Consider the following 19281-nt stretch of genomic DNA (forward strand, 5'->3'; position numbering starts at 1 on the left):
GTGGTTCGGGGCTTCCTGGGCAATCATAAGGCCGAAAACTATGTGGAGCTGGTTGAGACTCTGGTGAAGAACTACGGCACAATGGGCTGTAGGATGTCCCTCAAAGTCCATATCCTTGATGCTCATCTTGGTAAATTCAAGGAGAACATGGGAGCGTACTCGGAGGAGCAAGGCGAGCGCTTCCACCAGGATATACTGGACTTTGAATGCCGCTACCAAGGACAGTATAACGAGAACATGATGGGAGACTACATTTGGGGGCTGATTCGTGAAAGTGATTTACAGTATAATCGTAAATCTCGAAAAACTACTCACTTCTAAATCTTTTGTAGTCATTTTTGTATTACTTTAGTATACATACATGTTAATTTGGATTCATATGTTGTTTTTTTCTGACTTTATGTGAACGAAAAGACACAAATTCGCCCGTTTTCTCATTGGAAATAGGTAAATTTCAAAATATCACTGTCCTGGTCACAAAAGCAAAGTTTGTGGGGAATAATAGCCATTTTCTATACTTTTGAGGCATAAGCAATTAGGAAATAACACTTACTACCCAGGAACCAAAAAAAAAAAAAAATTTGTTACACGGTGTTATTATTATTATTATTAAATCTAGATGTGACCCTCCAAAACAAAACTGCAATACTAAATGTATCGATTTATAAAGTCACTGATGCGAAAAAAAACTTCAGAGAATAGTAAATAAAAAAATGAAGCATACAGTAAGTATTCAATTATTGTTATTTTGTTTTCAAGCTAAAATAGCCGCCTTTACAATAAATCAAAGCACATGCATTGGTTGAACTAGTCATTTTGGCAGTAGAACAGAATACTATAGTATTTTACATATGGATATGTAGATAGAAAGTAATTCCTATACAGCACCTTGCATGTTGAGAAAAACAAAATCAAAATGATAACGGCCACTGGCAGGCAGTTGTATCCCTGTTGCCTGTATAGAGACTCCTGGATAGTCAGGGTCGGGGGTCAATTCCTTGTTTTTTTTAATTCCAATTCCATTTCCAATTCCTTTAAAAAAAAAAAAAATCCAATTCCACTTCTTCTGAAGGAATTTGGAATTGGATTTGGAATTCGGAATTGATTTTAAAAACCGAAACGGAATTTGGAATTTCAAAAAAAAAAACAACAAAAAACAGGAGTTGATTCCGACTCTGAAAACACACACCAGAAATTCAGTGTAACGAGGTCATTGCTAAATCATGTGTGCACATATTAAACAGGGGGTTCTGCGCAGATCATTAAAACAGACCCCTTTAGCTGCGGACAATTGTAGCAGCAAATTGACTTTTGGACCATCTGGGTCATCAGGCAAAATAGAAGCACCGCTAATGTACAGGGCGAAGGGGTTACAAAGCGACCAATGCCAGCTACCGATTCTGCTATCTAAATAAAGTAGCAGGGAAGATGAGTGAAGAATTGAAGAGTAACAACTCTGAGCTCTTTTTTAATTCAAGTTGTGCCAGCATAAGCCCATCATACTGCCGTATCTGAGGGTCCTGCACCGCTAGATTTAAAAGAGAGCCCTCCCATATTTAAAAATACTACAGTATACTATGGCACAAAATCCCATAGTCCTTATACAGTACAGTGTGTTTTATTAAGGAAGCTGTTGTTTGTTTTTTGGCAGAACTATAGTACTTTTTTAAAACAGGATGCCAGAGTCTGTATTCACAAAACATTAGCACATAGGACAGCAATGTCCTGATTATTATGCTAATGCTTTACCAATAGAACCCCCACAGGCTAGATTTACTAAGCCTCTGCTCCAGTGTAAAGTGTGCAGCATTGAACTGCTTCAAAACTAGTCATAAAAACATCAATTTAACTATTTTGATAAAACAAACAAAAATAAACTGCACTGGAATTTGGTAAAAAAAATCTGCCCCCGTGTCATCTTTTAAAACATACTTCTGTAACTCAAAATCTAATAAAAATAATAATCAACGCCTTTACCAGAGGCTGGCAGATGAGTTATTAGGACTGACTGACTGACTGACTGAGATGAGGGTGGCGTGGTGGTGTGCCGCTGTGTCCGTGCTGCTGACTGATTCAGAGGAGTGTGGCGTGGTTGGGGTCAGCTGTGTCCATGCTGGCCAGAATGGCCTTCTGGTCCTCTGGCCGTCGGCGGTAGAGGAGGGCGGAGAAGCGGGCGTAGGGGTCCTGTCGGGACTGCCTCTTCTTGCGGAGGTAGAGAGCTTCTTCGAGTTGCAGTACCTGAGAGGCATGGGGCTGCTGTGTCTGAGAGGAGGGCCCAGCTGAGGAGACACAAAGACAGCAGCTTCAGGCAGAGTGGCCCTCTCCACATTCAACAAGTAAGAACTAGAAAAAAATACTATACAGTAGCATAATATAGTATATATGCATATGCATTTGAATAGAATACTATAGCCTTGTACATGTGGCTATGTAGACAGCCCCAAAAAGTAATTCTCGTACAGCCAGTATAACAGAGGAAAGTGAAGTGGACTAGTATACTGTAATTGTACACTGTTGTCTACTTGACTCCTTTTAAGTTTTGCCTTGTAATTGATGATTGTTTTTGAAGTGATCAAATAATTGCCTGTTCGGAATGATTAATTAGAGTTAGAGTTAGAGATGCCAGTAAACTGGAAAGCAAAATTAAAAGCGGAGGATGTATCGTCATATGAGTTTAATAGAAAACGTTTTTGAATTAACAACGCTCATCACAAAGCTGTTACTAATCATATTAAGAGACAGAGAGGCAGAGGTTGAGAAGAGAGATGCCACAGAAATGCTTGCGGGAGTTTGAAAAGAAGTGACGTTAATTATTCTACACAAGTTTTGACCAGAGCACTGCAGTCAGATTGTAAGCCTAATACCTTCTTAGACCTCAGTGGCATCGTGACAGGAAGTCAGTGTCACCTGGTGCATATACACAATGTGACCTTGGCCTGAAAAAAAGGAATTGCTCCATTAATCCCAATGTCTGCTGTGTTTTCAGTAAAGGACTGATGTGGACTGAGCTCAACCCTGTTCTTCTTGAGAACCGTTATGGAAATATTTTAACACACCAACAATTCTGAGCTCAAATCAAGCTGAGCCTGTACAAGCCCCTTATGCTGGTTATTCACAGGGGAAGAACTACATGCAGGTGTTTTCTAGGAGGCTCTAGAGGGCACAGTGTTTTCTATGCTAACTGGTACCCTAACTCAAACCCTATCTTAATAAGCCACAGTAAAAGCCCCCTTGTCTTTAAACTCACTTGTTTTCTTCCTGGATTTCGGCGTGCCGTTGGGGACCCTTTTGGGTTTTTTAATCCGTTGGTATCTCAGCGCTTCAAATCTCTCAGACGCAGCAGCAGCACCACTCGATGCAACGAACCGTTTCCTGAGAGAGAAAGAAGAAGAAGCAAACACAATTCCCTTTACTGACCGGCTCCTCCAGCACAGACAACAGCTCCATTGAGTCGCATGATTAATTCAACAGCAGCTAAAGAAAGCGTGGCTGGCCAGGGCTTCTTCATGGCTACAGGAACGAGGGCCTCACCTGTAGAGACACGTCCTGGAGACCTACAAAGCAACTGCAGTTAGTTAGTTGTCCCTCAGGGATCCACACTGCTTGTCTTCATCTGGCATATACATATATTCCACGTTAGCTGAGGTTTGGCATATACTTACCAATAATGGTAATCCCATGCAATTCCCTGTGTCTGGGCTTTACTACAGTGGTGCTGTACAAAAAGCACAATGGGCTTTTGCTCGTTGTCTGTGTGTGTGTGTGTGTGTGTGTGTGTGTGTGTGTGTGGGCCGGTATTACTATCAATCTGCGGACAAAATTTGAGCTGTGTGGAGTTTTGTCGGACTGGAGTTAGAAATAGTAAATAAAAATATAGTGAGAGTCAATGAGAAGTCGCCACAAATATTGGAATGCAAACGTGTGTGTGTGTGTGTGTGTGCATGTGTGTGGGGGGGGGGGGGAGGCAGTTTCAACCTGCTTTCCCCCACACTGCAGTCCGCAGCTCAAAACACTGAGCGACTGTAACAATCTCAGGCGAAAACATGATAGGATAAAACAAAGCAGTAAAAAGCTGTACGGTGTCGTTCTGCCGTCGCTGTGAAGAGAAAAACTAAGGCCTTTTAGTAGATGGGAAGACACTGCTGCAACAAAGCATTGTTAACATGTGTTTATAGACATGAGTACTTGTCTACAATGGGCTTTACCATGCTGACAGGGGGAGAGATGGCGGGAGGGGGAATGGCTACTTGGGAACAGTCACAGAAGGAAAAGAAATCAAAGCACTCGGACGACAAATGTAACAGAGTTTATCAAGAGATTTCTTTGTTTGTTTTTGTTTTTTGAAGAGCAATATTTAGCAAAAGCATGCATGGCATTTTGCACAAGTAACATGACTTTAAAGGGGAATACTTGTAATAAAAAAGAAACCCCATTTACTGAGAGGTTGAACTTCAGAGGTATCCAAAAAAAAACAAGCAAAAAAAAAACACAGGACATGGGAACGTGCTGTTATTGCCCATGTTGAATGGACTCTTTCAGACTGATCTGCAATACTGGTTCAAAAACTGTTTTTTCTGGTTCAATTAGTTTCGATCACTGCCATAAATATCATAACCGTACAACAAATGCTAGCTGAGTCATAGACAAAGAAAACTCAGTTCATACTGGAATTATTATTCTCTGTGCTGGGCATTCATGCTAGATAAGTGACACTGTCCCTCTTGCCCTAAATAAGGCCTGCTATTTTTGATACTAATGCTTCAACCATTTCTACAGGCTCTACTGTATAGCTAAGGATCTGTATCATTTTGATAAGGATAAATGGAGGGATATATTTTAAAATGTATGGCGAAGACTTTATTTGTTTTAAGTTTATTTGTTGTTATAATAGAACACTATAGTTTTTTGTTCCTCAAATTAAAAGCAAGACTCTGTTTCTTTGTGTTTAGCTCTCATTGTTCTGTTTCTGATGCTTTTGAAATACGGTATTCCCCTTTAAAGGAAGATGTGATTAAAAGCCCCACCTGCTGCCCCCCTCCCCTTTCAGACATGGATCCAACCCTTACCTATTGAGGTGTAGAGGACCTGGTCACAACAACGCTGCCCAGATAGCTGAGATCAATCAAAAACAAAGCAGTTAAGACTACAGGAGCCATTAAAGAATGACGAATTGGCTTAATTAAGCAGATGAAGACAGAGCAACAGATGAGAGCGGAAATGTTTAGTGACAACGTTTCTTAATGTGCCTACCGGACTATTTCTCTTTTTGGTTACTTTAATAGGAGCTAGTCATGCTGTCAGACCACAAGGGAAGATAAAGGGTCTTCGTAATGTACTCTACTACCCCATTGCAGAGCAGTAATATTATATACAGTATTTATCAACCACTGTCATGCACTTTAACTGCTTAATCGGAATTAGGAAGTCAAATAGACAGAACTGCTTAAACAAGCATTTGTACTGATAGGACTCAAACCTGAACTACAGATCTGAGTGGTGGAGTGGTGTGCAGGATAAGAGAGTACAGTCTCCGAGGCACTTAAAGGAAGTTTAAAAACGTTTATTTCAGGACCTGAAACCTTTATTTTTTAAAACATTGGTTACAATGACTGGTAATACTGACATCATTTTATAATCTAACAACAACACAAAATGCAAAGCGACTGAAACAGTTTGGGATCTGCCCAATTCTCAGTTTTGGGCACCTACCCTGAAGACGACAACTGAGGTGGCGAGGGCTCTGAAGGAAGGATCTCTTCTTCCGTCCTCCTCTGGGACAACATCTGCCCGAAAATGTCACTGCTTTCCATGGGGGGAGAGGGAGACTGGGAGGGGTAGCTGGTGGCTGTGGTGGCGAAGGCGATCTGGGGCCGGTAGCTGGGGCTGGGCCGCCTGCTGCCCTGGGCTGGCGAGGAGGTGGGTGATGATGTTCTGGGGAAGCGGGCGCCAGAGGGGGGCTGCAAGGTGATCTCAGACATCTCCGGAGGAATGGAGGGCTGGATGAGGCCAGGCCGGGGCCGAGGGCGGACCACCAGCTCTGGGGAGCCCTCATGAGAGCTAATGGGGCTCTGGGTGAGGGGCGAGAGGCGGGATGGTTGGAGGACCACTTGGTGCAGGCTTGGATCGACTCTGCGCCCCTGCCTGGGGCTGAGCTGGGGCCTGGGCTCGTACCACCGGGTGTCCAGCCCACCGAATGTGCTTGTGCTGCCTGGGCCCCACATGTGGGCTGCCGGATCGGGGTAAGGCAATACCGGTACGCCCATACCGTTGCTGGTATGTCTTAGCTGCCCTTGACTCTGTGCCTGTTGCATAGGTAGATGCTTGGCTGTGGTGCCACTCGAGGCTGTGGACTTGACCTTGCTTGGAGACTTGCCGGGCTGGCTCTTTGGCGCCTCCAGCTGCAGAACGCCAGGGTAGGAAGGAATCACCGGGAGGGTGCCTCTAGGATGGGGGGGTGGTAGTGGAGGCTCAGGGAGCTCCCGATGGGCGTAGTGGTGGAGGTGAACAGGATGGTGTGGGGGGAACACCAGGGAGGGTCCCTCAAGACTCCTGAGGGGGAAATCAGGACGTCGCCAAAGCTCAGGGGATCGTCCGGAGGTGGGGGTGTGGGTCAGGGGCAGGGTGCTGCTGGAGGCAGTGTAGTGTGGCATCTCACCTTCCCCAGTCTCCTCGATGATAGTGGGATGTCCAAAGGGTCCCTCAGGCATTAGAGGCGGGGAGGACATGACTGAGCTCAGGGGGCTGACATCCGGCATGTAGAAGGGTGGGGGAGGGTCAGGACTGCCTAGGTAGCTGTAGAACTGGCCGTGTGGGAAGCCCCGATGATGAGGGGCCCTGATCTGGCCCGTCGCCTGTAGCCTGCTGCTTTCCACCATGCCCATGCCTCCCATGGGCCTCTGAAACCTGGGGCTGTAAGCTGGGGGTTGGAGATAAGACTCCTGGCTGGAGGAGAGTGGCGAAAGCTGGGATTTGAGAGCAGCCACTGCTGGCGGCATCAGTCCCGGGTCATCATTTTCCTCATCCGACTGTCGGAACTCGGGGTACAGATCCGACTCCTCCACAAAGGGGAATCCTTCGATCCTCCTCTGCTTGATCGACGGCTCCATCTCGGTAGGATCCATCACGAAGCGTCCATCCGGGCCCCGGCTGATGAGCTCGATAGGCGTGGTGGCCTCGGCCTCAGCCTCATGTTTGGAGACGCTGTATTTCTTGCTGGTTATTGCTCGCTTGGTCTTCTTGTAGAGGGACAGCTCCTTCTCCTTGCCAGGACTCAGCATCTTCTTCCCCTGCAGTGTCTGGCCGTCCTCCGAGGATTCGGACAGAGCGCGCAGTGTTCTGATGCTCTCCGGGCTCACTTTCCCCGAGGAGGATCTGAGAGGAGACAGAACACACAGGAGGCCTGTTAGACTCCTGCAGAGTTGTGTATCTTTGCTTTATTGTTTATTGAGGTACCCATTGGGCCCCCATACTCATCTACAGTACGTATGGATCTGGCTACCAGGATCTTGAACTGCGCCTGTGCTTATAGACGTTTGTGATATCTCTCCCACTACCCATGTGAGGGGAGAATTAACGCAAGCACTGACGTCAGCTCTCACCAAAACACTTATTGCTTTCCAGTCTACAATGTGAGGAGGCTTTCATACCCTTTCTACCACCTACAAAACTAATTATGCTTATTAATTCTACAAGTCTTAAGAGTATGTGGTGATTAATATTGTTTTTTTTTTCTGTTCCACCCAAGAGCCTACTTTTTAAAGTGCTTTTATTATATAAAACGAAGTATATTGAGTTCCATTTTTATAATTAATATTAATATTAGCACTCTTTTCATACAGGCATAGGACGGCTTTGAGTTAAAGTGTGTTTATCAAGGTGTACTTTATTCACAGGACAAGCCCTTTGTAATATGTTTTTTGTGTTACTTGATCTAATGAATGTGATTCTGTTTTCATGACGGATTGGAATCCGATTGTGGGAAGTTTTGGAATGGTTTTGTTGCAGGAAAAAAAGGTTTTACTGTAGCTGTACTGACACAGTTCTTCAACAGTTACTCCTCTTTCCATTGAGGAGTGCCAGCCAGCCATCTTTACTTAGACAATCCACTGCACAACACACCCACAGTCTCTGGCAAGATGGAAGCTGGTTCACTCAACTGAAACCATGGGCTTGCTGGCCAATCAAGTACTCTGTGAAGAGAGTAGTCAGGTACCAAAGTATATTGAGAGGGTTAAAAAACTATGTTTGTAGTGCTGTTAAAACTTGCAATTCCAACCACCCTCCAACATATATAGATTGTCTTGACGTTTAATTGTATTTTTTGTTTAGCTACACAAAAACAACAGTTTAGAATGCAAGTCATTTGTCTATGTAGGTAACAATAAGATGTATGTTTCATGAAATGGAATCTATGTGCAACACCCCCCCTGGATATCCTCCTAATCTCAATTTGCTTCAGAAGTCCCTTTATTCAGTGCCAAGTAGACTAGATTAAATGCCCTTTTCTGGGTTTTTTTGCAACATCAGAAACCAGTACAGGTGACTCTGGGTTATCCGGACACCTCTGCAATGTGGTGTCTATTTTACAAGTATTCCTGGATAAATGAGCCAGAAGAGCTACCCAACCATGAAACAGGCAAGGGGCCAAGGTGTTCACCCAAATAATGCAGGTCTGGAGTGTAAGATCAATCATGAGTCTATTGTGCAGAATTTGGAGAAAAAGAAGACATCTCTTTATTTGATTGTTTTTGTTTTGTGTTACACACTTTTACTGTTTCTGTGATGATATAATTCTCACAGCTATTGCTGTCAGGGCATTATCTTGTTTGAGTGTTTTGGAGGTACCTGTGGTGTTTTTCCTTTATTTTTGGTGATGGATGACTTGTTTATGTTACATGTTGCTTTTCTCGTGTTTTAATTCAAGGTTTACAGGCAAACAGAAAACAAATAGTTTTCTTGGTTTATGAACAGATTCTGAAGTGATCATTTGCTGAAGTCTCTTCTTCATTGACCAGTGGGCTGGCCCTTCAACTTTTCAACAAAAGGACCCCCCCCACCCCCCCCCACCCAAAAAAAAAGCAAAAAACCACAAGAATCCTCCTGTTTTATTAAATATGATTGCTATCCAATTAAAAACAGCTTCCTCTGCATGAAGTTCTTCTGCACTGTTAATTTAGCACCACAGCATTTGCATCTGGGAACAATTCTAATGCAGGAAATAAACAGAAGATGCACAAACTAATTATCACTTGAAATCCGCTAACCTGGATTTTGTGCAACAGCAATTTGTGTGTGCATATAATATAATATAATATAATAATATACTATACTATACTGAGTGTTCATCTACAGTAGTTACACCTAAGATCTCCTTGACCACAATCAGCAGTTGCAGTCCAGTCTTATTTAAAAGACTAGATCCTCCAAATGCATTTACTGTAAATTACACAGCCTGTGAAGCACCTACAGTACACATAGTATACATCAGTGGTTCCTAACCCTGATCCTGGGGACCCACTGTGTCTGCTGGTGTTCATTCCAACTGAGCTCTCAATTACTTAACTAGACCTTTAATTAAATTGATCACTTGCTGAATCAGACCTTTTTTAATTAACAGTTGCATATTTCAAGTTAGCAATAAAATTGTATAAGTAACTTGAACTCTACAAATGTTTAAAAGCTGAAAACAATTACAAAGGTCTAATTAAGCAAATTATCAGTGCCATTGTGCAAAGGATATAGCAATATACAAATGGATGTATTTTCACACCCTCTGCAGTAGGTCGCTGATACATGGTAATGATTGTCAGTTAAAAGTTAACTTTATTCCAAACCCTTTCCTTTGGGCAGCATCGAGTCATCCATGAATACCGCTTCAACTTACATTTGTACTTGTACATTATGCTTGAAATGTTTCAGTTACTTTCTGTGTTGTGCTCAATAAAGCATAGGGAGACGTGAACATGTATTTTAACACAGTTCACTGCATCAATAAAAATCAATTATAAAAATCATTATCCACTGTCTAATTATATTACGGAAATGACAATTCTTTAAAACACCCCCGCGTTTGCCTCAATGAGCCTTGATGGGTTCTTTCTTGTTCTAGCCAGTGTGCCATGCAGTGTGTTCTACTGGCAGAGCCCCCTGACTGCTAACCCAGTGCATCTCAATAAAGCTCCTGCTTGTTTGCTTTGACATGGAGGCCAATGGAGACTTGGCTATTCTTTCCATATTACATCACAGTCTCCTGGAGCGTTATATTCTTTCTTAAAGGTATCTTTATAGCAGCTAAATCATATGGAGATGGAATAACAGGTCAGTATTTCTGCTGAAGGACAATGATGCAATATTCATGGTACAATATTCAAGGTAGTGTCCATTTCACATACTACTACTAATACAGATACTTAATAATGTTGGGTATCCAATGAATTAGTACAGCACCTTTTGTGATACTATTCAGGGATGGAAATGAGACTGCCCTTGCATAGCAGTTTGATCCATTCCTGGTTTTACTAGGAGTATAATAAGACTCGCCTGAGCATGCTGCCCGTACACTATGGCTAATCAAGCTCCTAATAAAACCTGGAATAGGTGTAGCTGTTATACAATAGGAGTCTTATTTCCATCCCTGCAGTTCATTTTAAGTGAATCAGGATGTAGGCCAGTCAAGCTCTACAGGATTTCTTGGAGGATATTTCGTACATCATAGTCTTTGTTTTCATTTACCTATAACGTCACATACTACTGCGTCGATTCTACCATGAATGTGATTGGCCCAATCTATTTAATGTATGGCAAAACTCAGGAGCCTTTTGTTTATTTCAAATGTTTAATACAGTACCTTTACCCATTGCAAAAGCCTATTTGTCTAATTACCACTAATCATGAACAACCTTAACTGATGTGTATTGTGCATGACGCCCAAATCTGCTAAGATAACTGCCTGCTGGGCTTCCTAACAATTACAGAAAGGACTAGTTTATCGTTTTTCTAAAGGGAGGCGGGGAAGCCTCTGCATTACTGATCGAGCCACTGTTACATTGCTGCGCTGATAGTATAATATACTATAAGTGCTGCTAAAGCTGACTGACTCCTTCTCATCACTTGTACAATGAGACAGAAGAGGGTTTGGAAGGGTTTGGAATCGCTGCAAGCTCGCTGAAAGTGATTGCATTTGCTTGGCTTTACAGAGAAACACAGAGCAAGCCCAGTCTACCTGATATTGATCTACCTTTGTGTACTGTATATGTATGGGTTTGTGATACACAGGTGATTTACAGTATACATCAAACAAAAAGGTATGGATCGGGGTGTTTTAGGGGGATCCACACATTGCAAGTTAACTGTTTTTTTACAGATAGGGCCCCAAGTGTTACTCTCTACGCTATTTACACAGCCATATCTAAGTGCAAAAATATAATTTTCAAAGAAAAATAGTGGATTATAAAAGGGCTTAAAACAAACAAACAAACAAACAAACAAACAAACAAACAGAATTCTTATTTCATCCCTCTAAGAATTTTGTATCTGAAAAGGTAATAAATCACAAATGAAAAATGCTCCACGTAGGCACCACAGACTGGTGTGATGAATACTAAATGATTTTCTGGCCCAGTAGCTCGGCTACAGAGAGACAGTGGGACAAGTTAATGCCCAAGACCGTTTCCTCGTGTGCTAACTCTGAGGGCTGGAGTCTGAGCAAGAGACTGAACCCAGAGGAGAGAGTACGGCAAGTTTTCCAGTACTGTGGGATTCAAAACCAGGACTAGAGCTATCCTGCCCTGGTCAGAGGCATGCTTGATACATTGTGCAGAGTGTGTTGCGTTCCATGTGCTTTCCTGAGCTCTCTGCTGCCTCTGCTGTTGACTTTTCACACTGCAAGAAAAACGTTATTCACAATCAAAAGGTTCCCCATTGTGTTAAGCATTGTCAGTTTATAGAAGCTGAACCTTCTCATTATGGTGATCAGTTGCAGGGGAAGCTTTATTTTGTGCCCATGACCACATGTGTGGCGTCGAACACACTGTAGAGCTGCAACCAAACTAAGACGGAGGGGGAACACTTCATTCTCTGTTAAAATAGGCAAGAATAAAACCATGGCCGTGGTATGAAAAGAGAAGCAGCAGCAGCAGAGATAATGAAACCGCTGGCATGCTTAAATCAGGGCAGTTAAGAGAACGGTGCTAAATTGCCAGGTGAATTTCAAGTGGTATCAGCAAGATCATGGGTAGTGAAACCAGGTCTTTGTTTTTGGTTCGACTGCTGAAAATGACCAGTTGAATGCTGAAGGTGAACCTGCCCCTTCCATCTTCCGTAACAAACAAAGGAGAGAGCTAACTAAATACAAAAACACGTAAAAAGATGCACGGATTATGAAAAGTTATGTAGTAAAGGCAGGGGGGTATAGGCATCAAAAGTCATCAGTTCTCCCCAGTGGTTCAGCTCGAATACCTGATTCTTAGTCTTTAACCACTTCCCATCTTGGTAACATCCAGAAGTAACTATAAGCATATGCACACTAACGGCCCCTACTGGACACTAATGGCACTGCTGGAATAAAAAAAAAAACATGGCTATCCAATCTGGATTAAGGAGCAGTGCACTGTACTCTGTGTGTGTGTATTATATATATATAAATAAGATGTGTATTCTCGGTTGGCAGTCGTCACAACACACACATCTCTGCTCAGCACCGTGTATGAAGCATGAGGCTAAGCCAGGGCACACTGCTGAACAAGGAGCAGACACTCACAGAGGACTGCTGTGGGGAAACCTGTAGCTGTTCCTGTCCCTCCCCTCCCAGCAGGGCTCACTACCGGGCAGTGGGGTAAGAGGAGTCCTGCGGTGGAAAAGAAAATAAAAACGGGGGAGAAGCGACCGTCAATAAGGCTCGGTTCAAATAAAAGAGATACAGAGACACAAGAAAAGGTTGTGGCCAGTGAAATTATTACATTGCTGTGTTTATTAGTCACATATAATACAGAGTACAGTTCAGAGCTGCTGCATGCAGAGCCTATGATACGATCTCATGCCATTAGGAATGAACTGTAATAATTCTTTGTACTTATGTATATATTTATAGATGTCTATGCTAGACTTTTGGACGAATGCGTTGTTCACTGAAGGGGGGGTGACTTTTCGATTCTTAATCTGAAAATGAAAATAATAACAAAAACAGAAAATAGTTTTAAAAAAAAAAAAGATAAAAATAACTAAAGAATCAAAGATGCACCGATGCAAAATGAGTATTTAAAACAGAGCAAAACAAACCCAAAAAAAAACCAAAAAAAAAACGCTTTATAAAACCTGCTACTGTACAAATGGTGGCAACAGAAAACACATTATATATATATATATATATATATATATATATATATATATATATATATATATATATATATACATACATATATATATATATACACATATATATATATATACACATATATATATATATATATATACACATATATATATATATATATATACACATATATATATATATATATATATACACATATATATATATATATATATATACACATATATATATATATATATATACACATATATATATATATATATATACACATATATATATATATATATATATATATATATATATATATATATATATATATATATATATATATTATTTTTTTAAGTGCAATATTGTTCACCTTTATAACTTGTTTTTATATAGGGTGTTTTGGACACTTAAAAACTTGCACCACACAAATACAGCAGCCGTACCCTAGATATAGAGGTATTGGGTTTGGTAGCATTCAATATCAGGATGTGTTGAAAATGACCTTGATTGTTTTAGGTTTGTCTTCATTAACACTGTGCAATCTGTGGTGCATGTACAGTATACAGTGCAATGGGATTCCAGCCCAGGCGTTTCTGACCTGTGTAGTCTGTAACACTCCAAGTTGAGTCACTCATACCATATAAGTAAGCACCACTGAAAAGCCACACTGACTTCATACAATATTATTATACAAGTTAGCATACTTTAATTGACCAGAGATGTACAGACATCAGGTTTATTTTACTATACGGTTCAGTTTCTGTACAGCAACAAGTGGTTTATTATTTTATTAACACAAACACTGTTTTTACATGAAACCCATTCTGATGTGGCATTTACTGTCTGTAACCCAGATTTATTCCAGTCGTCATTAGTCTTGACTTTAGCACCGCACAGGTTCTTTTAGGTCTTAAAACAGAAAAGTACAATACTGCATAGAGGACAATGCATCATAATAGTAACAGAGTTACATCATTAAGCCACTACTCTGTATAGCAACTGACAAAGAAAATCCAAAATCGATCATAGGTGGAAGTTACTATAACTGGAAAAAGAAAAAAAGAAAACACACAGTAGTTTAGTTATATATGAAATGCACCTACAGTTACACAAAACAAATTCAAATTTCAAAACCACACACCATTCAGTTTCTCCAATGACTCCAGGTCTTGCATACCAAAGCGAAAGGCTTCGCTTACCACAGTGAAGAGGTTCAGGCATATATATATATATTTATTTTTTAACTGAAATAATCAGATTAACACTCTGCATTTTGAAAACCTAAAAAGCTGTAGTTCAAAATCGGACTTGTAAATGCATTTTCTGCATTTGTCATTCAGGTATTGCTGACCTTGAAAAAAGGTCTACTGCAGTATAGACTATGACAAACAGGCTCAGTAAAGCACAGTCGAGCATTGTGACAGCAAGGCAAAGCCAGAGCCACACACACTAAGAACACAGTAAAGCACAGGAAAAGCATTAAAAAATGAGCTATGAAACTGGCATCAGATTCACCATGGGAAACTTCACAAGGGCGCTGGTTAAAATGCCTGTCAGGCACCCAAAGAATAAGCGTCTCTAATCTGTTTGCTCCACACTTCAGTGCAGTCTCTCATAACTGATCCCAAGATAAAGACTGTTGAAGTTTTGGGAGGAAACTTGCAGAGTGTCCCTCTTTTAAAACAATCCTCAACCTCATAGCAAATGTGATCAAATGTGACCACACACACACAAGTTTATAACTTGTTATAAATGTGTATTTATTATTATTATTATTATTATTATTATTATTATTATTATTATTATTATTATTATTATTATTATTATTATATCCAATTTTATTTACATTTTTTGAAATTTTAAAAACAGTGTCTGTGAACTCTATGGAGTTCGAGAAGTTGCCCTGCCAAAACTTTGAAAAAACAAAATATGCATTATGAAATAGATACATAGATAGGAAACTTAACCTGGTACAATTGTGCACACAGTGACTGAAGGGGATATTAAGTGTGTGTGTGTGTTTGTGTGCGTTTGTGTCAGTGTGTGTGAGTGTTTGTGTCAGTGTGTGTGAGTGTGCATGTGTGTTTGTGTCAGTGTGTGTGAGTGTGCATGTGTGTTTGTGTCAGTGTGTGTGTGTGTGCATGTGTGTTTGTGTCACTGTGTGTGTGTGTCAGTGTGTGTGTGTGTGTGTGTGTGTGGGGGCGCTGTCAGTGTGTGTCAGTGTGTGTGTGTGGTGGAGGGGGGAGGGTTGTCACTGTGTGTGACCAGTTTGAAGTATTTACAGGTGTGTTTTCCATTCTAGGTTCTCATACCCTTTCATAATCTTCACTTTATTTTCTACCTGTTCACTGCATCCTCCAGAACATTTCCATATTTAGCAGTTTTGTAATAAAGGAGGGGCGTGACTCTTATCAGAATCAACATTCCTGATCCAATATCATTTCTGCCAATTCCCTCATTGCTATTTAAAGAGCTCAGCCAAATCACTTTTTTGTTATTGCTTTTTAAATAAAATATTGTCAGAGCCTAGAATAAATAGAAAATCTCTTTATGAGCGACGCGCTTGTACCAATAATAATATCTGTGTGTATAATACCTGCTATGTCATTGGAAAAATATATTGTGTTATGAAAGAATAAATGATTCACATCAGCTGAAGGCTTGCTTTCCACCTCGCTGTGCACAGTTCTGTGACTGCAGCTGGATTAATGAATATTACATGCATAAAATACATAAATATATACTTCTGTTAACCAGCTGCTCATAAAGTAGCTGCTTTTTCAAAGGCTGGAATATTGGAAGTTTGACTATATGCAGCTGAACGTCTTTGCCAGCTCTGGTATCATACTGGCAAGAACTGGTAATTATGTTATATTCAGCTGGGATTAATGGGCCAAGAGAATGTGTTGCTGTTTTTCTTAGAACTGGTAAAGCTGGTATGAGAATACTTCACTGTCCAATACTGCGGTCAGATTATTGGTGCATAAATCAGTTGACCTATAACCTTTTTTTTTGTGTCTGTTTTAATAATCATAAAGAAACTATAATAATGTTCGAATTCTAAACTGAAAGTTACTGGATTCTGAAGCAGGAACGTGGACCCACATAACCAGCTAATGTTGGGAACTCTTAATATTTCCTCATAGAAAAACACTAAAGGACTGATGCCAAAGGGTTTTGCTTTTGTTATACCGTGTCTGACTTCTCCAAGACAAGCACAGAAGCGAACCACAAAAAATAAATGAATAGAATCCAACTGTTTGCGTTGTATTACTTACGGAGTTTCCACGCTTTTTCTGCAGTGAGTTATTGAAAGGGGAGGGTCTAGAAAAAGAAAGAACAAGCAGTCAGGTATCCCAGCACGTCTTGGTCACAGCAGTGGTAAAGTGAAAAAGAGGGGCTGGGTGGCTCAGCGAAATCACTGTATTAACAAGGGTCCCATCTACGGATCCCAAATCAGTGAGAAGCACAGGAACGCCGTTTAACTCTCAGAGGTTACTGTTATACAATACCTGCTGAGCAATCGGCTCATCCAGTTGATATTTCCCGTAATAACCGGCCAGTTATTACGGGAAACACAGGCTCATCAACACCAGAGCGTGAGCCCCAGCGCGAACTACAAGCAACACAGAACTTAGAACTCTGGCAGGAAAGAATTGCTCACCAGAGATTACAAAAAATACTGCATGGGGTAGTGTGTGATAAATGAGAATGTAATGCCCAGATCACAAACTACCCCATGCATTAGTCTCTATTTATTATTACCATTATTATTATTAGTAGTAGTAGTAGTTGTAGTAGTAGTAGTATTGCCTAGTTGAGATGTGCTACTAAAATGCCAGCAATCTGCTTAGAACCAGCCAGTAAAAACTGCTGCCGGAGCTTGCAGCTCTGCAGCACCTCCTGCAAGAGATCCAGGCAACCACAGAGAAAAAAAAAAACTGTTCTACTATAATCAGTTCAGAGCAGATTTAACTGAGCAGATTCCTGGAACGGATGGCTCTAGCAACACATTTCAATGAGGTAGCTATAAGAAAAAAAACCGGTCTGGGTGCTGAGCAAAAAGATCCCCTCAGCCCTGAGGAAGTGTGATTTACCTCTCTATGCATATAGAGGTACCGTCTCAACAGCAAGGGGCTGATAGTCATGTGTATATTAATGCAGGATCACTGAAAGCAGAATGAGTAGTGGTACTGGGGATGGAATCTGGGGTTTTAAAATGAGATCCCCCTAGTAGGGGTGAATGATGTGCTGGCAAGGGACGATCCATCACAAGGGTACCCTGGGTGGAGACTAAAGACACCAGTCCCTTGCTGACAGTAGTCCTCAGTCATCACACATTTACTGAGAATGAATGTCACCATTATTGAGAGGCCAAGCATTGACTGCACATCAAGACTATAGTACCCATTTAAGAGCAATTGATTGGTGATATTGGGTTCCCTCCAGCAACTGCCCTGTAGATAAACAGTGGGCTTCAGTCTCCACAGCAGTCATCCTTTCACAAACACTGCATTCATCACAGACAAAGAGGGAAAAGAACACCCCACAGGACACCCCCCCCCCCCCCCCCCCCCCCGTCACGTAGCCAACGGAAGCCAGTTCCATGCTCACTATGGCTATTCTCATGCTACGGCCCGCCTACCTCGCTTCCTCTTGAGTTTGCGTCTGCGCTGCTTGTTGACGAAGCAGGCCGCTAGGGTGCTGAACAGGATCGCTGAGGCCAAGAAACAGATGGTGGCAACAATCCCAGCCACCACGGGTCTCGCCAGCCCTTCCTCTGGCACCTCCAGTGGAGGGAAGAGATCTGAGCGTGATGGGGAGACATGCGGCACGTGAGAATCGTTTTGCAAGGGCCAGGTTCACTGATTCACCAACTGGATGCAGCAGCTTGTCACTCACACGCACTAACCTCAAGATCTTTGACAATGCCAAAAGACAGCTGAAATAAATACTAAAACAGGTAACTCCGTATGACAAGACAAGACCAGAGCATCCTAATTGCTCAGTTGTATAGCAAAACATAAAACTGTATTGGAAACTAGACCACCCCTGGTTCTTTTTACATTATTATTATTATTATTATTTATTTCTTAGCAGACGCCCTTATCCAGGGCGACTTACAATTGTTACAAGATATCACATTATACATTATTTCACATTATACAGATGTCACATTATTTATATATTTGACATACAATTACCCATTTATACAGTTGGGTTTTTACTGGAGCAATCTAGGTAAAGTACCTTGCTCAAGGGTACAGCAGCAGTGTCCCCCACTGGGGATTGAACCCACAACCCTCTGGTCAAGAGTCCAGAGCCCTAACCACTACTCCACACTGCTGCCATAAGGTAAAGGCTGTGTGGTCCAGTGGTTAAAGTAAAGGGTTTGTAACCAGGAGGTCCCCGGTTCAAATCCCACCTCAGCCACTGAATCACTGTGTGACCCTGAGTAAGTCAGTTAACCTCCTTGTGCTCTGTCTTTCGGGTGAGACGTAGTTGTAAGTGACTCTGCAGCTGATGCATAGTTCACACACCCTAGTCTCTGTAAGTCGCCTTGGATAAAGGCGTCTGCTAAATAAACAAATAATAATAATGCTGAAAAATCACCAGTTTCAGCAGTTGGCCACTAAGTTGGCCACTAAGGTGCAGTGCTAGGCTGCTAGATGTGCGTGTCGGTCTCTCAGTCCCTCACCTGTGCTGGAAACTGCAACAATGTTACTGGGTTCACTAATGAGGTCATCCATCACAGCCAGCACCCGAAACTCGTACCAGGAATCCTGGAACAACAGCAACAATCACAAATCCAGCTCCCGTCATTGAAAATGCACGAACCTAACCCTCAATCTCTGCTACAGCACAACACTTTAATTACAGTATACTGTATATCAAAAAGAGAAAGGGGGTGTCATTTGATTACATCTGATTAAAAAAAAAAAAAAAAAAAAAAAAAAAAAACACAT

At 41.6% G+C, this 19281-nt stretch overlaps 1 protein-coding gene across 6 annotated transcripts in view; it reads right to left on the minus strand.

Moving 5' to 3' along the window:
- Positions 1–546: 546 nt before the first annotated feature.
- LOC117966620 (protein turtle homolog B-like) overlaps positions 547–19281 on the minus strand; it is a 91807-nt gene continuing 73072 nt past the window's right edge. For 2 of the 6 annotated variants that reach the window (XM_059009644.1, XM_059009643.1), the window contains exons 15-21: positions 19014–19098; positions 17961–18122; positions 16594–16639; positions 12758–12844; positions 5710–7371; positions 3248–3372; positions 547–2279 (exon numbers count right to left, since the gene is read on the minus strand). In XM_059009644.1, the coding sequence (XP_058865627.1) occupies positions 2074–2279; positions 3248–3372; positions 5710–7371; positions 12758–12844; positions 16594–16639; positions 17961–18122; positions 19014–19098 (2373 nt within the window). In that variant the 3' untranslated portion in view covers positions 547–2073. Of the gene's footprint in view, positions 2280–2864; positions 2937–3246; positions 3373–5066; positions 5113–5709; positions 7372–12757; positions 12845–16593; positions 16640–17960; positions 18123–19013; positions 19099–19281 lie in introns of those variants that run through there. The other 4 variants (XM_059009646.1, XM_059009645.1, XM_059009647.1 and 1 more) reach the window with 3 other exon arrangements.

This window comes from Acipenser ruthenus, chromosome 39, assembly GCF_902713425.1.
Source record: "Acipenser ruthenus chromosome 39, fAciRut3.2 maternal haplotype, whole genome shotgun sequence".
Taxonomy (NCBI): Eukaryota; Metazoa; Chordata; class Actinopteri; order Acipenseriformes; family Acipenseridae; genus Acipenser; species Acipenser ruthenus.